We start from the raw sequence: 25698 nt of genomic DNA, 5'->3' as shown, positions 1-25698 counted from the left end.
AAAAAAAAAAAAAAAAAAAAAAAAAAAAAGAGAAGTGAGAAGAGTGCTATGTCCCTGAAGAGTCAAAATGAGAAAGAACTTCTACAAGGTCCGAAGGACCTCATAATTCCGTGGCATGAAGTGGGTGCTCAATAAATATCTGGGAAAAGAAACCATGGGCAATGGAATTGTAAGCCATACATACAGTATGTGTTACTTACCCAGCAGAGGATGTTGAACATGGCTGAGAAGCCAACCAGAGAACAATGAGAAGTCAAACGAAGACACTTATATAAACATTAAGATGGGGCTTGGGAAAAGCATTTAAATCTTTCTCTTGCCTATCAGTTATTACATTATTGTTCTTCAACTATTATAATCATTTTCTTTGGAAGACAATGGTCGGATCAGAGATACATCCTACTACTGGTAACACATCTTCTACCACGAAGAAAGAAGGCTAACAGCAGAGATGCTAACAACATGAATGAAATAATTCCATTTTCTGGGTTTCCTTATGACAGAAAGGCTGGACCAAGAGAAGTCCTTGGCATCTATGATGATATAAATAAATAGCTGGCATATAACTTTGCTCATCTGCAGCCTAAACTCTGTAGAGTTAAGTTCTTGGTGAAAAATGGCCAAGGAAATCTGGGCATAGAGTAATTCAGTCTAACACGTATCAGTAGTTTCTGTACATAGAGAAGAAGGGGACAGATATTTAAGTGAATGTTGAACCATGGGATTTTGGAACTAGCAGCAGCCTTAGAAATTACAGTATAATCCTTTGGTTTTACATATGAGAAAACAGAGGGCTCACAGATAAATTCACTAGTTCAGGCTTCAAATGACTTAAGCTTCCTATCCCTAAATACCAGGGTCTGAAGCATTTAATTTTATTCTTCCCAATTAAAAAAAAATCAATGGCTGGCTATGATTCATTTTGAAGAAGAAGAGTTTTGTTTTTGTTGTGGAAAAAACACAAACCATACAATTTATCATCTTACCCATTTTTAAGCATTTAGTTCAGCAGTGTTAAGTATATTTACATTGTGAAACATAACCAGAACTTTTTCATCTTCCAAGTTGAAACTCTGTACCAATTAAACAATTTGCCTTTTTCTCCTCCTTCAACCCGTTATTCATCATTCTACTTTCAGTTTCTATGAATTTGACTAGTTTAGATACCTCATATAAGTGAAATCATACAGTATATTTTTGTGTATGGCTTATTTCATTTAGTGTTATGTCCTAAAGGTTCATCCATATTGTAACATGTAACAGGATTTTGTTCCTTTTTATGGCTGAATAATATTATATTGTATGTATATACCATATCTTGTTTATCCATTCATTGCTGATGGACATTTGGATTGCTTCTACCTTCTGGCTACTGTGAATAGCATATAATTATTTTCATGTATTTTAAATGCCACCTAATGATAGAGATTGACGTCCCTTTATTCCACTAAAACAGTAGCCACGTAAATTTTAGAAATTCTCCCAAACTATCAAATATTAATAGTACTTAAGTTAAATGCATACAAGTGGAGAGATACAGAGTGCACTATCTTTTTTCCCGTAAAGACTCAAACATGCCTACTTTTTCTCAGGCTGCTATAAAAGGATGAGGACCATGGATAAGATATCACTTTCATTCAAGTTTTGACCACTATCTAGGGCACTGGAGCACATATTGCAGTGACTGACAATGAGAGAGGGCCTGGCCATGATTCACTAGCTTCTAATTTCACAACAGCACATTCAGACTGAACCATATAATAGCAAATAAAAGTAAAAACAAGTATGGTTTCAGACACTCAACTACCACTACCCCAACAGCAATAAATTCAGCAAATTACTTGGCTTAGTGATCTACAAAAGGAAAAATAAAGTGTAAGCTAAGAAACATAAAAATGCTTCATCACACACATATTAACAAAAATGCAGGCTACATGTAATATTAACCCCTTCCAATGATCTTTAATGGCTGTACATAGTATCTGCTCTTAACCTCTTACAAATGCAGGTTCTTAAATCTGAGTGTAATACATCTACTATTTGAGTTGTTTAACTAAAAATGCACTAGCTTAAGAACAGCTGCTGTGGTAGAAAAGAGTGAGCCCTGAAGAGCTGATGGGAAGATGGGTACGACTCCAAAACCCTACCATTATCTAGAATTAAAACACATCCAGTTTATCTTCATACTGCACAATTACGTACTATAGTGACAATATACTTTTTCATCCACTTACTTCGGTTACAGATACACCTTGCTTTGCTGGATGCAGTCCTGACTTCTATAGATGCCTTTCTTAGGAACGTCTTGTCTTTCGTAGGTTAACTAAACATTATTTGGATGCAAATTTAGTGCTAACCCCACTAGCCTACCTAAGGTAGTGGCTGGGAACCTCTCAATACAGAATAGCTCTTCCTCTCCTAGAGATCATGGATTCACCTGGTTAACCACACTATGCAAAACATTCCCTCTCCAAATCACCCCTCACCTTGTAAACAACTCCTGTTACCCAGCTTTGCTGTTATATGAGAACCTACAAGAACTGAAAGGTTGCTTTGCTCTAATTAATGCTGATTGCATCATATAGGTGTAAAAGTAACCAAACTTTGCAGTTACATTAGTTCAAATCAGGTTTCAAGGAAGAATTGATACACATTTAGAATTTTGCTGAATATTCCTGAAATCATTATCTTAATTCATGTGTTCAGGGGAATCTCATTAGAATCCAGAAATCCAGTTCTGGCAACTTCTCCGATGCTGCATTCCCATTCCTGTTTCCCACTCCCAACACTCTTTTACTTTGTCCTCTGTAGACATGCGGCTATGAAGCTAGCTCTATAACAAAGATTACAACTCTATTTCAAAATGCTTAGAAAATACTTTCTCTTTGGCAAACACTAAATTTCTATGAACTATACAGGGAAGGAAGGCGCCCCAGTGATGCTGATGCTGCAGGTCTCTAGAAGATGCTCGAAGAGCAGGTGCTAACATACAGGAAATAGTGACAGAAAACAATATACACTACAGTTGTTTAAAAACCAAAGGGGTGCAGCAGCAAACTGCAGAGCTACAATAAGCCAGGGAAGTTTACTGATAGTCATTCTAATTAATGCCTTACAAATAGGGTCCAGAAGGAGTATCTTTATTTAGAATAGCAAAATGGAGCAAAGTACAAAGACAAAAGCAACATCTGCCGGACTTTTTTGATCATGTTTCTGATGTGAAACACCTAAGAATCCTTGTTAATTGTCTAGGGTAGAAATCCTTTGGTGCTTCTTTGCTGCCCAGACTGTTTGAGAGCTATTTGCCCAATCCTAGAAACCACCCAGGTTTCTTCATTCTTTCCTGCTCCAGCTTGTCTGGACATAAAAGGCCTCTCAAATCTTTCTGATCTCACCTGGGAGGCAGATAGGGAAGTTAGGTTGAGTGGGTGTAGCCCAGAACTTGCTTTCAGCAGAGAGGGAGAACCCAGAAGAGCTTTAAGGGTAAGTTGGGTTCACAGAATCATCTCACATGAAAATAATGGCAGTTTATCAAAAGGTAGAAGAATGTCTCTGTTAATTTTGGGATATGAGATGACGCATGAAGTTGGAAAGAGATTCGAGACTGACAGACTGGATGGTAATTTTCCGGTGAGACGTGGCCCAAGAATGTTAAGGAAAGAACAAGTGTATGTCTGGCTTCTATTGAGTGGGCCATAATCAGAGAAAAAGCGCAAGAGAAAGCTGACTTGCTTATCGTGAAAGAAAAACAACCTGCCACTTCTTGAAATGTGAGTAATCCTTAGGAATGGTGTGAAGGCTAATAAGAAATGCTGATATATCTAGAATGCCTCAGGGTTGTCACAGTGAAGATTAAATATCTTGCACATTAAGGATATAAAGGAAGAATGAATGACATCTGAGGAGAGTTGAAGTGGTCCTTAAATATCATGGGAACAAAATGGGAGGATGTCTTAAGAGTATGTTTATCTTTCAGCTTCTACTGACTCAGGAGCCCATGTCCTTGAACTTCTGAGTTCGCTCTAAGGAGCTAGAAGACCTGAGCTCATGTCTGGCCATGTGGCCTTAGACAAGGTTTTCAGCTTTCCTGCACCTCGGTTTCTCTATCCAGAAAAACAGATCATTTTGGTCCAGAGATTTCTTTTAAAAACTGCAAAACTTACCAGAGTTATGGGAGGTGGGGAGGAGGGTATCATAAGCAGACTCACGTGACTAAAGAAGCTGCCCTCTGAAGAATGAGCGGAAAGCAGGAAAGCAGGTTAGTGTTGTGGGTGGAGGATTTCAGTGTGAGCACTGCCTTTACGGTGTGCCTATCTGGCAGCTGGAAAAGTGGCTGTGTGCTTCCTCATTGGTGGAAAGGTGAAGCTGGGATCCCTGTGCACCTGGGTGGGTGGGGCTTGGGGTCCAAATCATCATGTGGGAGAGAGACTTGATTGAAGAGTATCATAACTCAATGAGGGTAAAATGTCATGATCTCTATCAGATTTCCATATTCCTTTCATGGTTCATTCCTTCAGGAGGCAGACTGCGGGTGGCCAACAAGACACCCTGATTTTGGTGGTGTAGACTCTGTGACTGAGATGTGTGATCTCTGGGAACATACTTCAGGCATTTATCTGTTCAGTGAAAACTTATTAAGAGCCAGCTCTATGAGGGATATTCTAGATCCTGTGGATAGGAACAGCAAGCATTTGCATGACATTTACTGTATGCTAGCATTAATCCAGCGGCTTTGCATATGTTAATGTACTTGATCCTCACTACAACCAAAGAAGTAGGACTTACTTTCATCTGAGTTTGCATTAGGCACTGAGAGGTTAACTGTCTTGCTCAGGGTCACATAGCTAGCCAGCTGAGTCGGGACATAAACACAGGCAGGCTGGCTTCAGAATCCATGCTCATCCCCACCCAGTGGAGATGATGAATGTGACAGGAGAGATCCCTGTCCTCACGGTCCCTGTTGTCTTGCAAAAGAGGGAGAAAATAGACAAGGCCACAGTAATGTCATAGTAGGTACTGCTAAGTGATGTCAGGAAAACTAAGGCAGGGCAGGGGAGAGTGTCTGTTTTAGATAGTGTGGTCCCAGGATGGCCCCTATGGGAAGGTGAAATCTGAGCACAGGCCTGGGTGGAAGGGGAAGGGACCTACAGGAACGTTTGGAGGGACTCCTCCAGGCACAGTGTGCACAGACACTGAGATGGGAGCAAGAAGTTCATGGAAATGGTGAGAGTGAGGGAGAGGAGGGCAATGGAGGGCCTCTTGGGACTTCAGATCGGCTTCAAGTTTTATGTTTGGGTGCCATGAAGCAAAGCCTGGAATGGGTTGAACAGGGTAGCAGCTCCTTCTTTCTTTTGAAAAAGATCACTGTGGTGGTGGTGTGTGAAAAACAGGCCAAGTGTGGGGTGGAGTGGGGCTAGGGGCACCTGGAGGACAGGTTAGAAGGCTACCACAGGAGCCAGTACAGAGGACGGTGGGCAGGAATACAGACTCTCCACCATGCTGTAGGCTGTTAGTCCAAGGCAACTAACGCCAGCTTGCAGCCAGATGGCTTGGGGGGCCACTATCCTTATACCTTAACTATGGTAAAGCCTGCATGTGGATTCAGGAAGAGTCTTGACATGAAAGGCAAGTGAGCAGAAACTTCCCAGCTGCTGATGTCTAACTGGTCCTCTGAAAGGATGCCAACGCTTTCATCCTTGAAGTGGTGACAGCATGCTGTTCTGCAAGGTCACTGTGGAAGCCCTGGCCCCACAGTGTGTTTCCTCCATCAGGAAGGTGCAGTGGCCAGGCTGCCCTGGGGAGGGCGCCCTTGCCCTGTACATGCCATGCTCCAAGAGTGTCCTGGGGGTAGACTCACTGGGAAGTCAGAGGGCTGGTTTAGTCTTTTTGTTTTTATTTTTTATTTTGAAAGGGTAGTTTGAGCATTTTAAACCAAGAAGTGACATAGACAATTAGATAGAGTGGAAGAAATGATGGCACAGATTATTTACAGTCCCCCTTTTCTAAGCAGTTTGTACTCTGTAAAATTTTACGCTAAAGATAAAACTTGTTTTGCCAACCTCTACTCAGAGAAAGTGCCAAAGAACAAAATCCTTCTGAGTTTATGCAAAATAAGAACTCGGGCTGCTGCTGCTTCTATGCTCCACTGCTAAAAGATCTCATAAAATTCCACTACTGGTGACTGGAAATGTCATTGTTCTTGAGTTTTCAAAATGTTGACTCACATAAATGCCACTCTCAAAGTATATGCAAATGTGCAGATCAGTTTCTTTTCTGAGTACCCTACTAGCCTCATGGCTTTAGTTAGAGATCATTTCTGAGGCCTGAGTGTGGCAGTTATTCTATTACTAGATAGCTGTAGAACTCAAGGATGGTTATGAGAATCCGAAATGCTATTCTAGAAAGAACTGTTACATTATGTAGGCAATGTAACAGGATCTTTAATCTTGACATAAACTGCCAATTATAGTTTCAAATATTGCTTCTCTTTTGAATTCTGTTTATAGGCAAGCATGAAGAAGGGTCAGGGAAAGATTATTGTCTAATTTAATGTCAGCCAAGTTGCCGTCTCCCGATGATGCTAAAGAAGCCCTTTCCAAAAAGTACAGCATAACTTACAAAAATGGTAAAGGGTTTTCCCTTCCACACTTTATAAACACATTTCCTGCAAGTAAAAGAAACACGAATAGAAGCAGAAATGGAGTTTATTGCGTGATTGCTAAGTCAAAGACAAACAGTGAAAAGGGTGTTTTTTAGAGAGCGAGGAAACCCATCAGTGGAAGATGACTTTAACCTCTGATGTTCTAATCACTCTTGTGGATGTATCAGACCATCCAGGAGACCCTGCCCCAGCACATGCTCCACCCACCTCATGAGAATGAGAAAAGCAAGCACAAGTCAAGGTGATCCCTGGCACTTCCACAAAATGAAAACTAAAACACCCTCCAGGGTCCTTTATTGCGGTCAGCACCCAAGCAGCTGTACTTTACACCATCTGCACCTGCAGATGCACCTCCCACGTGGCAACGTAATTCAGGTTCACCACCCACGATGGTGTCTTCAAGAAAAAGGCAACATTCTGTTTATCCCAAATTATGATGAAAAATACTAGGAAAAAGAGAATGTATTTATACTATGAAATATATCCAAGCATATATGTGCAATACATCTTACAAAAACTTAGCTTTCAAAAAAAGTAATGCAGAAGTTTCTCATACTTAAAGCATCAGCTTTCCATAAGGATATACTCCCTGGAAATTCCGGAAAGCTGATATTTTAAGCTCAACTTGAATTTGAAAACATGAGAGTTCACCTTTCCATGTCTGTATTAGTACAAGGAACAGTTTCATGATCCTACTCTGTAAATCACCAACACCGAAAGCGCTGCTGTCTAATCAAGGGGGATATGTCAAAGTTTAAAGCTCTTAATGAAAAACAGTACATCACTGAACCATCTTACCTGTCGACGAATTATTCCAAGGTCTCTCTTGGCTTTATTCACCAGGGTTTGAATTTCTACAGGATCCTTTACATTTTTATTTTCTCTGAAGCCATCTCTTATCCTCCTGACAGCATACGTTCTAAATGAATTCAGAGGAAAAAAAAAAAAAGGTGTCAGTATGTCTGAGGCTATGCTTTTAAATGAATTTAAAAGCTTGTTCTTCAGAATTAACTGTCTAATCTTCCCCTATGGATAATCCACTTTGATCTTTGCTTGTGGGGCAGGCCAATCCATTAACACTCTGGGATGACTAAGCAAACAGATTTAGGAAAATAAATCTACTCTCAACAAGTCACATGCAAATGGCAAACTGCTACTGAAATATTCCTTAGATTACTGGTTCTTTAGCTTCATGCGCATCTGGCTTGACTCCTTTAACATGGATAATTGAACCTTCAATGTACAGAGACAAATCAAGAATTCAGAGGTTAGCTGCAATGAAAGACCCTGTCGCAAAAAAAAAAAAAAAAAAAAAAAAAAGAAAATTAAAGAAAATAATTCGGAGGTAAAACGATGACGACATTTGCATGTACCCAGATAGTGACCTATGCTTTCCAATTCCTGTTCCATCTTCTGACTCTCACTTCCCTTTCTGTGGTCCACGTTAGGATCCCACCACAGCTGAAACTGTGAAATTAGGCCAACAAGCTTTTTCCCCCACCATCTTGAAAGTGCACACGCCTACCGCCCACCCCCAACCAGACAGACCACCTGCAGTACAGGACAGCAGTTCCAGAGCAAGCTTTGCAGATCAGACAGGTTTGGGTTTATGACCTTGCTCCAGCTCCTACTGCCTGAGTGAACTTGGGCAAGCTTCTTAACATAAGGCCATGTCTCCTCATCTTTCAAAAAGGCATAATACTGCTAAGCGCCGCTGGGAGGATTAGGCTTTATAATGTGTGTCTGGAATTTGACCCAAAGCCTGTTATATGGAAAGACTCAATAAATGAAAGCTATTCTTAACACTTGTTATGGCTTAATGCAATTAGTATTCCTCCTCCTCATGCCATAGCCTTGCCTTCATCCTGCACGCTTACAGTCACACCATAGTGTGTTTACAGAAGGTAGAATGGTCTGGATAATTAGCCACAACAGACAACTCAGCAGTCCTTAGACATACTCCCACACTCAGATGGCTATGGCCTAACTCTGTGTCTACCCCAATTACTCCAGATTGAAAGGCACAACACTAAGGAGAAGCAGGCTGAGCGACACACGTGAGACACCATTTTCTCTATTTTTTTTTTTCCTTTTTAGAGATGGGGTGTCCCTCCATTGCCCAGGCTGAAAAACAGTGGCATGATCATAGCTCACTGCAATCTCAACCTCCTGGCTCAAGTGTTCCTCCCGTCTCAGCCTCCACAGTGGCTAGGATTACAGGCACCCACCACCATGCCTGGCTAATAAAAAGAAATTTTTGGAGGGGATGGGGACTTGCTGTGTTGCCCAGGCTGGTCTTAAATTCCTGGGCTCAAGCTATCCTCCTGCCTCAGCCTCTCAAGTAGCTAGGATTACAAGCACAATCCTCAGTGCCTAGCTCTCTAGTCTTCTTAGTGATCACAAACTGCTCTGCTTTTAATTTTGAACACCAGTTAAAGAATCCATGTGATGCTCAGCAATAGAAGAATGGAAATACAGGCAAAGAAATGAGAGGAGGGGAATATCAATTTCCTTGGGAGTAGCGGGGAGGGGGTATTGGGAGATTGTATAACTTATTGGGAAACCTTATTTTAGAAAGGACAAATTTTGTTTTAGATAAACTTTTCTAAAGTAAAAAGGCATTTTACATTAAAAAATTCAAATGTCAGGTCTATTTGCATTTAAAAAGCAAGAGTAAAACTAAATCTTATAATATTAGGAATCATAAAGGAGAAAGGAAGAGTTTAGAAAGCGGTACTTTCAGAATGTAAGACATTGCTGAGACTTTGATCTTAACCCTCTGTGAACCAGCTGGAGTTACTTCAGAGGAGCTGCTGAGTGCTCAGTATCAATCTTCAAGGGCTATAGTGATTAGGCCTGGAATCCATATACTAGCAGCTGCTAGATAACTGGGGCTCATTCACTTCTAAAGGGATATGGGAGGATTTTACAAATAGAATACATCAGATACAGACTCTCCTCAGGTGCTGCTGCTAATCTAACAAGATTTTAAATAGCAGCTAGGTAAATTAACAACAACTTCCGGCACACTTTCTTGCACAGCCTAAAGGCTATTTATAACACAGTATCACTGTTCTTCTTGACACCCACACATTCCTCCAAAGCAATTTCTTTTTTGGCAGTGAGGGCAGCAAAGAGAGGACAAAATAATTTAATTCCAATATTTGTTCCATATGCAACATTGGTTTATAACATGAATTTACCTCCGGGAATCATTTATTAATTTTTCATTTGAGATGCTGCATAGGCTTTTTGGAAAAACCAAACGGGCAATAACAGTCATCACTAAACTCATTTTTCTAAAAGCTAGTAACTAGCTTAGAACAGCTAGAAAACAAGGAGTACTGCTTGGAATGTAAAGACCTAAGGTCTTCCAAAGTTTAAGGAAACAAGAAAATAGCTTAAAACACTCAACAGTTTCTATCAACTGAGTTCAAGGTCCAGCGTCAGAACATTCTGCTATGTATTCCTGTTTGTCTTCCCAGCTCTCCAAAGTCCTTACCTAAAGAAAAGATGCTCTGGATCTTGGAATTTAATGTGTCTAAAGCAATCAAGAGTTGCAGTTCAAATTTCTGATGCACTTTTGAGATGAATGCTTTCCTGCTCTCTCTGCCCCACTTAAAGCACCAAGTGTTATTCTTTGCCCTAAGGGAAAATATTTCACTGTCTCAGCATCACAAAACTACCACTGCATGAACATTTTATTTCTTAGTTGTAAGAATTCTTATTTCAAATGATCACAGTTCTGTGAACGTCATCACAAATCTGGGTGAATCTTCAAATCTGGTGGGAGAGGGTTAACCACCAATTATTTCAATACTGGCCCTGCCCTGGTTTTTACCATTTGCTTTTTTTTTTTTTTTTTACTTTTTTTGCACATTCTGGCTATCAGCCTCTTAACCGTATCACTGAGCAAGAACATTTCAAAGAAAAATTTGCGGATGCTGCAGTAAAAATGGCAGCCAGCTGCTATATAATGCCTTGCGTTAGAATGATCCTAATGAGTCTGATGCTGTCTGAAATAAGGCATGAAAAACTTAACACAGAAAGGGCAACAGAACCAAATGCAAGAAAGCAGCCTGCATCCACAGAAACAGTGAGGCGATGATGCTCACACACACTGCTCTCTCCACCCTCCTGAAGGCTGGCAGTTTCTTGGTGCTTCTTTGTGCAGGAGATTCCCATTTGGCTTTCCTCCTCCACCTCAGCCTTTGTTCTTCACTCTGTCATCAGATCTCAAGTGCTCACAGGTTCTTTTTAACATTCCAAGGATTATACTCCTTTCTGAGATTCCTCCGCTGCAATTTCCCAGCTGCACCAGCAACACAGCAGGCTGTAACGAAAGCTCTTTAGTACTTGAGGTTCTGGTTTACTCTATCCGCTCCCAGAAACACCAAATGCAGCCATAATCACAGCCTCGGAGCGCTTACAGGCTCAGATCAGCTTTAGCATCCAACGTGTGATACGGAAACCAGCTAATGTAATGCCTTTCATTTCTGTCATCTTCACCAGCATCTCAAGTGCTGGTTTCTCTGTCTACCCTTCCTATAAACACATCTGTGCCTTTTCTTGCTCTTCTCCAACCTTAACTCAAGTATCCTAAGAACATTAAAAGCTCAATACTTTCTACTGGCCTCTGTGGGGCAAACTCTCATTTACTTCCAACGACTTGGAAGACACATCCTCCACCTACTTACCTTAACTGAAATGTGCAAGAGAAAGCTGCTAAATTCTAGCATGTCCCCATATTCCACAGGGCCCAGAGGAGTGTGCTGGTGTATTCTGGGAGCCTGGGGCTGCTTCGAGATCTCTGATTCACCCTTATGCATCCTTGAGGCCATGCCATCTGACAATACTGTGTTGCATGCCTCCATGACACTGTTATTGGTTAATTTCTGGAGGTCAAGTTTTCACATTCAAGTCTTAATGTCTAAAGAGGAGTCAGTGTAATACACAGACCACCAGTTTTAGGTTTATTATTTTAGAGACAGGGTTTCACTGTCACTCAGGGTGAAGTGCAATGGTGCTATTATAACTCTGTGTAGCCTCAAACTCCCGGGCTTAAGAGATCCTTCCACCTCGCCTTCCCAAGTAGCTGGGAATACAGGGGCATGCCACCATGCCATGCTAATTTTTATTTTGTAGAAACAGGGTGTCACTATGCTGCCCAGACTGGTCTCAAACTCCTGACTTCCAGTGCTCCTCTTGCCTTGGCTTCTCAAAAGTGCTGGGATTATAGGTGTGAGCCACTGTGTCTGGCCTAGCCACTCCTTCCTAGGCTCCCTTGTGGGCTCATCTCATTCTGCATTCTCTAGGGCACGTATGTGAACCTCTTTTCTTATTCATAAGATCTCTGCCAGTAATTGCATCTGTCAAAGGTTTCCACTACCGTATAGGTGCCACTGGCTACCAATATTTCTCTAGTCTAGACCTTCCTTCTAAGGTCCAAATCCACATACTCAATTGCCTTTTGGACTTGTCAACTAAAATACAGATGCTTCCAGTGAACACATTCAAAACTAGACTGCCCATGAGGACCAATATTTCCTTCCTCAGGTAGGAGAATCTTCATGCAGCCAACTGCCCAAGTCAAATACTTCAATACTCATCCTAAATTCTTTCCTTTCCCAGAACTTTCTGTATGCAATCAATCACAAATCCTCCAATTTCAACTTTCCACATCCCTTCTGAATCACCTTCTACTTCTCCAACTCCTCAGCCCCAATCTTGGTTCAGGCTCTTCTCTCTCATAGTAATTTAACAGCCTTAGGGTTATGGTGTGTGTATGTGTGTGGTGTATAATAAAATGGATCACGACGCCTATGGAGAGGAAGCTCAAGGATCATTTGAAGGTCACATGCACTCTGGGTAGATAAAGAGTGAAGAAGAGCAGAAAGCTTCTTTTCGATAATGTGAGCTCCTAGTACAATGTAAACCCCACATAATAGGAACTTTAATCTTTCTTGCTCATCACTGTTTGTGTCTGGCACAGAGAATAAATGTTTAATGAAAAAATGAGCTTATCAAAATATCATCAGCAATACTAAAAATACCCTCAAGAAAAATACCAATAATCAATAATGAAAACAAATGAAACAATGATAAAAGGATTTGCAGCAAAAAGATGAAAACAACTTCTGGAAGGCAATGATTACAAAATTCACAATTAGAATTCATTCAAGGAATACATACTAAATGCCTACTATGCAAACACTATGCCAGCAGCTGGGAATACAGTGGAGAATAACAAGGGTAATGGTCTCAGGTTCGGTGGGTGATGAGATCTGTATATAAAGAGACGAATTAAGAAGGAGTGGCCATTCAAAGTGAACACAAAGGGCCCACGGGGACTGGCTGGAGGTAATAGAATGGTCCTTCTCTTGAATGGGGTGGTGTTTTCAAAGGCCTTATGTTTGTCAAATCATTGAACTGTACAGTGAAAATAGATGCACTTTATTGCATGTAAATTATTCCCCAGTAAGTTGACTATTAAAGTAAATTTTAAAAATATATAGAAGTTGTATTTCATTTGCCCACTTTTAAGAAAAGCAAAATAAGAAAACACGAAAGATTAGAATGCTAGAGAATATGTACATGGCTGAAAGAAGCAATAATACTGAATTAAAGAAAACAGAAGACAAACTAGAAATTCAAATCTAAAGCATAGAAAAATTAAATACGGTGGTGAGAAATATGGATGAAAAAAATTAACCTTCAGAATAGGGCAAAGGTGTATAACCTATGAATAATAAGTGTGAACAAACTGAACTGCCTAGGTAATTAAATTTATAATGAAAGAAAATGTCCCAGAAGTGATTATGAAAAATTGAGAAGATTCATCATTGAGATTTAACAACCAGAGGACAATGCCAAGATATTTACTTATAAAACCCTGGACTCCAGGGTTAGAGAAAGAATATTCTAAGGGCAAAGAAAGAACTTTAAGCAGGTAACATTGAATGGAATATAGGTAAGTACATTCTCAGATACCATACCTATTTTCAAATCCTCAAAGAAAAGGGCTGCTTTCCATAAAAAATGATGAGTTCATGTCCTTTGTAGGGACATGGATGAATCTGGAAACCATCATTCTCAGCAAACTGACACAAGAACAGAAAATCAAACACCCATGTTTCTCACTCATAGGTGGGTGTTGAACAATGAGAACACATGGACACAGAGAGGGGAGCATCCCATACTGGGGTCTGTTGGGGGATGCCAAGGGAGGGACAGTGGAGGTGTGGGGAGGTCGGGGAGGGATAACATGGGGAGAAATGCCAGATGTAGGTGACAGGGGGATGGAGGCAGCAAACCACATTGCCATGTGTGTACCTATGCAACAATCCTGCATGATCTGCACATGTATCCCAGAACCTAAAGTACAATTAAAAAAAAAAAAGGGCTGCTTTCCACAGTAATTTGCATTGCTATTTTGACAGTACAATAGGATAACAAAATTATTATCCTCAATTTTGTTGGGAAAAGTAGCAAAGGAGAAAGGACTTACAGAGTGCCTACGTAAATTGGTTATGAGTAACATATAAACAAGGAACAACAAACTGTGGAAGGACGCAGGAGGCCTCTGAGAAGGAAGGCCTCTCCATGCCTCATGTTCTGGCGCAGGGTGACCTCGGCTCTGTTACCATAGACATTGTGCTCAAGGACGTAAAACCCGTTTGTAGCACTATGACACAATCAGAGTTGTAGGTTCCTTGTAAGGTCCGTGTTCCACCAGCTGTACATAGATAATAAGCTAAAGATAACCACATGTTCTTGTTTTGTGAAACTCCCAAACTGCCACTGTTATCAATCCTTAGAATGACACACCAGTTCTGGCTCCCTGATTGACTCCACCATCACCCTCTCCCCACCATTACTCCACCCCTACCCTGTAGATCAAAGTGATTGTAACCAATGGTGTGGATGATCAGAGTTCGGGGCCTTTACTGTCTCCTCCAAAGTAATGAGAGATGGCCCCCTCGTCCCACTCTCTCTTTTTCTCATTCCTTTGTCGCCACCAAACACGGGGTACCCACGGGTGATGTAGGGCTGGTTCCCTACAAATTTATGATACACATACCATGCACAGAATAGTGTACTAAGTACCTGATACATATTTATCTCATTTAATCCTTACAAACTACAACTCAGATTTAAAAAACGTAGGCCAAGATCACATGTCTGGTAAGTGGCAGAGCTGACGCTAGAGCCTGTGGTTTTGAACCCTAGGCTATTCCTCCTCCACAGGTCAATAAGCCCTATCCAGTCTTTGTTAAGTAGTTGGTATAAAGCTGAGTGGTTGTCCATTTGAAGAGGCATTAAAAAAATTGTCTCTGGCATCACAAAGCTTAAAAAGATCATTTTACCTTTCAACTCTGCTTCAAGTGTTCCTACAAATAGTTCAGCATCTTAAGAAAAGACAAGTGGATGAGAGCATTTCAAGGCAATGAGCTATTAATAAAAGCACTAACAGTAAGTGAAATAATTAAGTTTAATTGTTTTAAAAACGAGAGCAACCAATGGAGGCTTATGGAGTACGAAGTGAAATTACCATGAGAAAGCCCATTTTTGAGATCGAAGCTTCTGGATTTTTGGACAGTTGTAAATAAAACCTATCACACACTTCCCTGTTTAATAACAGTCACCTGCACTGGCGTGGATGGCCTATGGGACTCCCCAGATTCCTGCTCATCTCTCCCACTCCATCTATCAGCTTCCAGAAAGGACCACCAACTCCAGCCATCCTAAAAGACTTGTAGTCTCCCTGGTTTTCTCTTCCGTAGGTCTGCTATTTCTCCACACATGGAGCGTCTTTCTCCAGCTGGATTCTTGGCTAAATCCTATTCATCTTTAAAGACCTAAGCCAATTAGAAACAAATATGACAATATTAATATCCTTAGCATATAAATGATGCATATAAATTGAGTAGAGGCTGGGCGTGGTGGCTCATGCCTGTAAGTCCAGCACTTTGGGGGGCTGAGGCAAGTGGATCACCTGAGGTTGGGAGTTAGAGACCAGCCTGACCAACATGGAGAAACTCCATCTCTAATAAAAACATACAAAATTAGCTGGGCATGGTAGCACATACCTGTAATCCCAGCTACTTGGGAGGCTGAGGCAGGAGAAGCACTTGAACCCGGGAGGTGGAGGTTGCAGTGAGCTGAGATCATACAACTGCACACCAGCTTGGGCAACAAGAGTGAAACTCTGTCTCCAAAAATAATAAATAAATAAATAAAATAAAAAATAAAAAAAATCAGTCTCCCTCTTATTTCTGTCTCTTAAACAACCAGTTCTCTCTAGATGCTATAGTTGGCAGTTTCTTACATAGCTTTCTGAAGGCATCAGAGTCATATGAAAATCTATGTGTACTTTTTTTTCCTTCACAAACGGTAGCATTCTGAACATACTGCAGACCTTTAATTTTTAAATTAAAATCTACCTTAGTGATCATTTGATAATAATACAAATAAAAGTGACTCAGTTTTAAAAATGGCTGTATACTATTCATTGCACAGATGAACCAGAATTCATTTAGGTAGTGCTTTTTAATGGATGTTTTTGTTGTCTCCAATTGCACTACTAGAAACAATGCTGTAATCAGCATCCTTGCTTACAGTAGCATCATGGGCATGTCTCTTTGTGGGATGGATTCTCTAAAGTGGAACTGATAGATCAAAGAAAGATAAATATTTCACTGGGTAAAATATTATAAAAATTATCCACTATTAGGCTATTTTCCTTATAGGAAGTACAAGTTTATATCCCCAACATCTCTGCCAACACAGTGCATCAAAAAACTTTTTGATTTTTGCTAATCAATAGGTGAAAAACAGTATTTCATTTTACTTCTAATTGCATTCTTCTTATTATGAATGACAGTGACCACATTTTCACAAGTCTATTTGTACTTCTGTTTATATCCTTTGCCTTTCCTTAGCTGAGTGACATGTCTTTTGAATGGATTTGTAAGGAGGTCTTTAAGAAGCTGGCCTTTTGTGTAGAGTTATAATATTCACTCTGGTTTGTTGCCATTTGGCTCTGTTCATGGTGCTTTTTATTTTTCTCATGTAGAAATGTTCACTTTTTGTGTCGTCAGGTATACCAAATTTTATGTTATGGCTTCCATGTTACACATCGTACATATAAAAGCTTTCCCTATTTTGAGATTTTAAAAAACATTCATCCATGTGTTCTCGAGAACTTTTATGACTTAAATTTTCATGTTTAACTCTGATTTTTCTGGAATTTGTTTTGGCAGAAGTTGTTGAATATGAATCTAACTTCACCATCCATTGTTAAATTTTTAAAAGTGAAAGATATAATTTGATATTCAGGATGGTCTCAGTTATGGAAAATATATGTATGGGAAAAATTAGAAGGAAATATGACAGCATGTTAACCATAATTACTTTCGGTTATTAAAATTCATGCCTCCTAAATTACTACAATAGCTGTTATTTTTTAATGATTTTAAAATTACTATTGATATAATAAAAACCAGTAATATACACAATAAGGAAAAATCAGCAGTAGAGAGGGTTCAAATTGTGTGAGAAGAGAATCGGGAATGGTATATATAATTAGATCAACATATATATGCAAGTGAGATATATGATGAGGAATTAAACCCTGGTGAAAAGAGGAAGGGATGGATGAAGAAGTATTTAGTTGATAAAAGCAAGAGGCTCTATGAGTATATTTTTAGACAGTTTATTTTGAGGCAACAATGGAACAAAGGTAGACATGTCCATTAGGCTGCCAGAAGTAAGGTTTTAGAGCTCAGGTGAGAAGGTTCAGACTGGCAGTAAACCTGAAAATCAGGGACAAGGAAGTGTAAGGCAACACCATGGGGTAGAAGAGCTTGTTCTGATGAAAGCCATAGAATGGGAAGAGGTGTTAGCCTTGGAAAGAGCCCTGGATAAATCGTACCAATATTTAAGAGCAGGCAGAGAAGGATCTATGAAATGAGAGGGCTAAGAAGGGGTCATGTAGAGGCAGGAAAGCCAGCATAACTACAGGAGACAAGAAGGTAAACTTTACAGAGAGTAGATAAGACTGTCAGGATGTCAGTGATTTTTGGGAAAAAAAAAAAAAACAAAAAAACAAACAAAAAAAAAAAAACAAAAAAACCCAAAAAAACCCCCCAAAAACCAAAAAAACCACCAGCCCAGGAACACCAGAAATAGGAACACTCTTACATTGTTGGTGGGAATGTAAATTAGTTCAACCATTGTGAAAGACAGTGTGGTGATTCCTCAAATATAGAACCAGAAATAACATTTGATCCAACAATCTACTTTGGTATATGCCCAAAAGATTATAAATCATTCTACTATAAAGACACATGCTCATGTATGTATATTGCTGCACTATTTACAACAGTAAAGACTTGGAACCAACCCAAATGCCCACAATGATAGACTAGATAACGAAAATGTGGCACATATACATCATGGAATACCATGCAGTCACAAAAAAGAATGAGTTCATGTCCTTTCCAGGGACATGGATGAAGCTAGAAACCATCATTGTCAGCAAACTGAAATAGGAATAGAAAACCAAATACTGCATGTTGTCACTCATAAGTGGGAGTTGAACAATGAGAACACATGGATAGAGGGAAGGGAACAATACACACCCAGGCCTGTTGGGGGGTGGGGCGGTAAGGTGAGGGAGAGCATTAGGACAAATCCCTAATGCATGTGGGGCTTAAAACATAGATGACGGGTTGACAGGTGCAGCAAACCAGCATAGCACATGTATACCTATGTAACAAACCTGCACATGTATCCCAGAACTTAAAACAAAACAAAAAAAACTAGCATATACTTATTGATCTCAATGTAGTAAGTATGGCAGAAAAAACCCTAAATTCATGGAAATACATTTATGAATACAGGTATTGATCGACTTACAACCTATTCAACTTATGACCATTCGACTTTATGACCACAATCGCTAGCCACGACTGCTCTGCGTCTGGCAGCGCAAACGTTGCCCGGCTGGGCGTACGACAGTGCGGACCAGCTTCCAGCAGCACTACCATCTCCGCGTGCATATAGCCTACTTAACTTACGACCGAATCGTGTTACGACCCGTCTGCCGGAACCAATCGTGGTCGTTAAGTCGAGCATTAGCTGTAATAATTCGGCCTTGAAGGAAATTCACCACACAATAAGAAAGTGTCTTTTTGTTGTTGTTGTTGACACAGTCTCACTGTGTCGCCCAGGCTGCAGTGCAGTGACGTGTCTCGCCTCACTGCAACCTCCACCTCCCTGGTACTAGCAATTCTCATGACTCAGCCTCCTGAGTAGCTGGGACTACAGGCGCATGCCACCATGCCTGCCTAATTTTTGTATATTTTAGTACAGGCTAGGTTTCCCTGTGCTGGCCAGGCTGGTCTTGAACTCCTGACCTCAGGTAATCTGCCCGCCTTGGCCTCCCACAGTGCTGGGATTACAGGTGTGAGCCACTGCACCTGGCCAAGAAAGTATCTTTAAAATAGTGAAAAAGACAATGCATAAACTCTTTGGAAAATAGTCAAAGCCATACTTAGATTAAACTTAATGGTTTAAATATCTTTGTTAATAATAAAATACTAGCAAAGTATAATAAATTAAGAATATTTCCCAATAGTCCAGAAAAGCAAAATAGTACAGTCCCCATGAGAAAATAAGGTTTTAAAATATTTAACAAGTTAAAAGTGGGAAAAAAAAAAGTCAGTGGACACAGCTAAGACAATTTTCTTTTTTATGTTATGGCTCTTGGGTTACACACCAGAAAAAGACAATTATGAGAAAAAAAAGTGAAGAGGTTTGGAAGTTTAAGAAGAGCCTCATTTTGGACAATCACTTTGCAAACAGTGTGGGAAAACTCTAGAACTTGCCAAACAAATGAAAAAGGGCTGTTGCGGTTGGAAATGTCCAAGGTGGTGTTACCAATTTGCCAAACGGGGTGATTTTCTTCCAGCTGTGGTTGACGCCCAGGTGTAACAGAAAAGGCAGATATCTGATTACATTCACAGGTGCAGTTTTGACAGATGGGTGTAACAGGGCAAAGAGGGAGAGAAGAACTCTTTCCAGGGCTCAGAGTGGGTGGTGCTAGAAATTTTTTCCTCCACAGTTACAAAATTCCCAAAGCCTCAGCTCCTGTGACTTAGGCTATCCTCTGACTCAGCCCCCTAAGTAGGACTCAAGTCCTAATCTAAATGTCTAATAAAAAAAAGTCAGAGAAATTATGGTAAATCAATGAAAGGTATCTGTTGAGGTAAATATAAAATTTAAGTGCAAAAAAAAGTATATTTAAAACAGTATGACACAGTTTCATATAACTGCAGGTTTTAAGAAAGGTTCTACGGGGTCCGTTGAAAGTAACATTGTCTTAAAAAATTTATAAAAGAATGGAAAGAAAGAAATATCACCATTCTATAGCAGACGCTTCTCTCATTCCCTAGAGGAAGAGTTTAGGGGTATTTCTGCCCAGGCGTCCTTTTTGGTACTTAATAACATTTAAGATCTTTAGCCTATAATTTATCAAAATTAAATTTTATCACTTGGATCTATTCTCAGAGCCACTGACATTTTGTTGAAAACAAGATTTTTCCAAAATGTAAACCAATTTATCAAAGTAAAGGCCACCTATAAAATGAAACGTGTTTAAGCTTGTCTGCAGTTAGGCATGCAGATCGAACAGCGACGAGGTCCCTGGCTCCTTTTTGGTTTGGGTTTAGACATGCCTATTTGGACAGTGCAGTTCCTTGAAGGCTGACGGCTGAGAACTGGTGGCTGTGGCTAAGATCCACGGTTTCCTCCTCATATCCTCCTAGACTCAAAGATGACCATGTGCTTCATTTGTGGAGTCCTATAAACTACTTTTGTCAGGGGAAAAATTCACTATCCTCACATCTACATATCCTCTTATGAAACTGGTCATATTTATTCTAAAAGCATCACTGTGACATAAACCATCCATGTATACGGAAAACATTTTCTGGTTTTTTTTTTTCCCTCACCTATCGGAATGAACTTGACCTACTACCAGAAAAATCAGCTCGAGTGTCCATCATGTATTAGGGGTTAAACATGAGGCTACAGAACACATTTTTCTAAATTTTATTTTAAAATTATCGTGTGAACCAGCCAATAATGTAAGACATGACCTTTAAATTATTTAAAATTTATGGACAATAACTACCTATGGTAGATTAATTCATTCTAGATTTTCCACTTTAAGGGGGAATATAAAGTACGAATGATGAAAATTCCTCTTGGTCATTAGATGTCTTCATTAAAATTTCCTGTGGGCACTTCTAAAAAGGGGTCAAATACAATGATTTTCACTTTATACTTTCCATCTGCTATTAGTCACGGGCAACAATACACAATCCTCAAGGAAGGAAGGGGAAAAGGGGACACGTATCAGTCATCTATCTTCCTCTGGACAAGTTATTAAGGATGATGAACTCAGCACAAAAATGGAGAACACTTCTCCCTCCCCCTTCCTAAAATGTGTGAAATGGCAGAATGTTTACTGGGATATTCAGAAGGAAGAAAATGTCTGTATAAACACATTTCAAGGCCAGGTGCGGTGGCTCATGCCTGTAATCCCAGCACTTTAGGAGGCTGAGGTGAATGGATCACCTGAGGTCAGGAGTTAGAGACCAGTCCGGCCAATATGGTGAAACTGTATATCTGCTAAAAACACAAAAATTAGCTGGGCGTGGTGGTGGGCACTTATAATCCCAGATACTGCACTCCAGTCTGGGTGACAGAGCGAGACTATGTCTCAAAAAACAAAGAAACAAAAAAACAAAACAAACCAATTTCAGGTGTACAGTAACCATCCATTCATAAGAAAGCTAGAAACCAGGCATTTACCAAAAAAATAGACTGCAGGGCCAAATTCAGGGAGGACACAGGGCACAGTCAAAAGCTGGCTGAGCTTCCTGGTTTTGAAAGGACAGCAAGGGAACAAGCTGGGCCTCTGTTACCTCAATCCCTGAATACTGGATTGAATCTACGGCAAGAAAGCCCATCAGCTAACTGTACTTCGCTTCTTGAAGTTAAAGGGCTCTGAATGCTGTACATATATTTTTATGCAAATGAGCATGTGAATCACATCCCTGTATTTACTAAAAAAATCTGGTAGCCCTTTCACCCTTTGGAGAAATTTTCTTTGGACCTCTGCAGGAAAGGGGCATTTCTAAGGTTTGCCCAGTCTAGAATTCCACAAATTTGAAAATACAGTTAGCCTCTTTTATCTGCTGGGATGCCGTAAGCAACATGAGACCTGGAATACAATACCACGCATTGTAACATAACTAGGGATCCTTATTTTGATCTGAGTGACACATTGTCTTGAAACAAAGTTTGTTTGCTTGGCTATTTATAATACAAATAACTTGTTAAAGCATCTTTCTTCCAAGTAGGTCAAAATATTTCCATGCATTACATAATTTATTTCCATAACATCCCTGTGAATCATCCAGTAGGTGTTTGTGTGTTAGGATTTATTTTTACTTTAAAGAACTTGAGGACTTTGAGACTGAATAAAATTGAACAAACATTTGCATTTACAAATTGTTACTGGTTACCATGCCACTTTTTTCATTTTAATACTAACTAAACAATATCAGAATGGAATTTGGCTTTGATCTGTCAAAACACAAGAAGAACACACATGAAAGGTCAAACCAAAAAATGCGGTCTCAAAATAAACTGCTGAATAATATAAACTGGACTCTTCCCCTTCTTGCCATAGGATTGGCAAAAGGAGTCTTCACCTGTGGGAATATCACATCTCTCCCTTCGGGGCACATTGAGGCTGAAAGAACCTGGTCATCTCTGTAACCTGTAGTCACTCCGCAAAGCTCCAAGGAAAACTGCCTGCTTGGCTGGACAGCCCAGCTCTGGCAATTCTCTGTAAATACAGATGCTACTCAAAGGTGGTGCCAATTTCTGGACACTTACAGAGAGCATGCCTGGCTTAGAAGGCATGGAACAGATAGGCAACTGAGGGTCATTACATCAAAGGAGCCAATATACTTTGTGGTAGTGCAAAGAAGTGCAAGATAAGAATCTGCTGCATTGGTAATAAAACCCTTCACATACCTCACTGGATTCTTTTCTTTTTAAATTTGGTGTCTTCTAATTGCTTTGGCCCAGGGTCTCAGTACTGGTACTGTTTGCAAGTTGTCCTTAAGTATGTAGATACCAGGTTGTAAACAGGGAAACAAGGAGTTTACGCCCCACCACTTGTATTTTAGCACTAAAAACCTCAGGGATCAGAAATCTGCAGCACATTTTCATTTTCAGTTGCATGAAATTTTTATTACTTGGTCTAAATCGAAGGCTGAGTTTTCAACATACATAAATGCTCAGAGCAAGAAGGAATTTGGCCTCAGTATTGTTTGTAATTCCATGATTCAATAAGCCCTGTTCAGAATCAACAAACAGCAGCTTCCCCATGGGTGTTCAGCAACCATGTTAATGTAGGGTAAACCAACTTAACTAAGTTCCATCTTAACTACCTACTAAAAATTTAGAACTGTGCACCTTGCATTAAAGGCCATGATAGTGTGATACACTGTATTTATCACAATACTTAGGAGAACTCTAATCCACGGATTAGCACAGGAAGTAAAGCCCCACCCCCAGCATTCAGTATGTGGAGGCTCAACTGGAAGATGCCCTCACTGCCTTCTTCTCTCTGAAGATGCTTTGCCTCCCCTTTCCTGGGAGAGGAGTTCATCCACATGATCAATGGCAGGCAAAAAAAAAAAAAAAAAAAAAAAAAAAAAGGGTGACTTGGAAAATTTGGGGAGGGCCTTCTGACTGCCTAGTTGTGCTGCAAGCTGAAAGCAGGTGACAGTCAGATTTGACATGTGAACCAGCATTTCCTAGCATGTATTATGGGAAAATACTAGTCTTAAGTGAGGAAGAAAAACACAGTATCTTATTCCCTTTACCCACAAACAATCACAAAGAATCCTTGAATATTACAGAATGGGAGAAGAAAAGTTAAGAACCTGGATTCATTTGCAGAACCTTACCCGCCCCCAGTAACACCCATTACACTGTGGGAAATGCTGATCTGTACAAAACTTCTACCCAGCCAGTGTCTTCAACATTAAGAGGCTGGAGGCTAATTCAAAGTACCTTACTTGAATCTCACATAACCTTCTAGCCATATATCCTAAGAAGTGCCTCAGATAATCTCTCTCTCTTTTTAAAGAAGACAGTATTGCTCTATGTTGCCCAGGTTGGACTCCAACTCCTGGGTGCAACCAATCCTCCTGCCCCAGCCTCCCTAGTAGCTGAAACTACAGGCCTGTGCCTCCAAGCTTAGCTTGCATCTGATCATCTTAGCTGTGTGAGTTCCATTAGTTACAACAGAGAGCTTCAATATATTCTCGGTCCCTCTCCCAAAAGGTTTCAGACCATACAGATCCCAGTGCTGGGTCATGGTCACGCACGGAACTGGCTGAGATGCCGACCCTGGCAAGTGAAACCTGGGCTGACCTGAAAATTCTTTGTCACAAGGCAGTTCTATAGCCTGCCCTTTCACCTCCTCCTCCCCAACAACAATAATCATTTCACTTGGTTTAAAAGGGGTGACCAAAATTGGCTCTGATTTCAAGTCATATTTCTGAAAATAGTCTATACAATATATTTTCTATCACAATGTAAAACGAAAAAGAATAAAGTAAAAAACTCTCATTCTTGTTTAAGAAGACTAAATTTAGCACTGCTTTATATTAGTTTTTGGGAAAATGCACTATTATTTAAATTATTTATTCTGTTTGTATCTAGCATCCCTGAGATGTAGACAAAACAAGGAACTTCTGTGAGATGAGCCCCTTGTGTGCTTATTGCCCAATGGCAAGTCACCTTCAACCAGGCAGCTCCCTTCCTTCCTGCGTTCCTCTGCGGAGGCGCCAGGTGCCTTAGGTGGTAAGGATTCAAATGAAAACAGGACAAGCTCTACAAAGCTCCTCGTATTGGGGACATATTACAAATTACTCTATCTTATAACAGGAGTATATGCGCAGTGCTCTGAGAACACAGAAGGAGGGAGTAACTCAGCCAGGGGCTTTGAGAAGTCTTTCCAGGGAAGGTGATGTCTTTGAAGGATGAAGAGAATTTCACCAGAGGGAAAGCCATTCTGCAAAGGCAGGCTAATAATCAATATAGAATTCAAAATCCCATATTCTATGAGTAGGAAAACACAGAAAAGATAAAAATATAGAAAAAGGAATACAAAGTTTTGGGAAAAGGAGAGAGGAGCTATTAAGAAAAAAAGAAAGGTGATTTTAAAAAGGAATATGTGGAACTGAACATGGGGTGGAATTCTCTGGTAATATTACTAGATTGAGGGGGAAGGAAAATTAACAGTGAAGTTGTAGTTTCAGAAATACAGCTAGCAAGCAAATGAGATTCCCCAACTCCTGTCCCCCTACCCCGAAGCCCCCTGAGCCCAGGTTCACTGCCAGCCCTGCTCCCAGGCCATACCCTGGCCTGGGGTCCTGCAGCGCTTTGTATCTGGCAGCTGCTTACCCATTCTGTGGCCTGTACCCGGGGACTCACTGCAGGTCTCTCCTCCCACTAGGTTCCTGGTCTCTTTAAGACAGGCGCTTGGCCCCTTTGCATAGTGACTTCCGCAACAGGACCTGCTATGCTTTGCACATAGTGGTGCTAAAACCACTGTTGAACTGTAACTTTTTTTTTTTTTTTTTTTTTTTACGAGGAGTCTCGTTCTGTTGCCCAGGCTGGAGTGCAGTGGCGCAATCTCAGCTCACTGCAACCTCGGCCTCCTGGGTTCACGCGATTCTCCTGCCTCAGCCTCCACAGTAGCTGGGATTACAGGTGCACACCACCACACCCAGCTAATTTTTTGTATTTTTAATAGAGACCGGGTTTCACTATGTTGGTCAGACTAGACTCAAACTCCTGATCTCGTGATCCGCCCACCTCGGCCTCCCAAAGTACTCGGATTACAGGTGTGAGCCACCACATCCAATGAACTGTAATTTTTT

At 40.4% G+C, this 25698-nt stretch overlaps 1 protein-coding gene across 3 annotated transcripts in view; it reads right to left on the bottom strand.

Annotated features, from left to right (window-relative positions):
• The window catches only part of LYRM4 (LYR motif containing 4), a 155529-nt gene that overhangs the window by 103044 nt on the left and 26787 nt on the right, over window positions 1-25698 (bottom strand). For all 3 annotated transcript variants that reach the window (XR_004260391.1, XR_004260392.1, XM_032250130.1), the window contains exon 2: window positions 7460-7580. Coding sequence is in view for 1 of the 3 variants with exons in the window: in XM_032250130.1 (XP_032106021.1) it covers window positions 7460-7580 (121 nt within the window). In the remaining 2 variants the exon portion in view is untranslated. The remainder of the gene's footprint in view (window positions 1-7459; window positions 7581-25698) is intronic.

Source organism: Sapajus apella, unplaced genomic scaffold (assembly GCF_009761245.1).
Source record: "Sapajus apella isolate SASKATOON/1434 unplaced genomic scaffold, GSC_monkey_1.0 scaffold70, whole genome shotgun sequence".
NCBI lineage: Eukaryota > Metazoa > Chordata > Mammalia > Primates > Cebidae > Sapajus > Sapajus apella.
The sequence above is the reverse complement of the archived record's forward strand: the minus strand, read 5'-3'. Positions and strand labels throughout refer to the sequence as shown.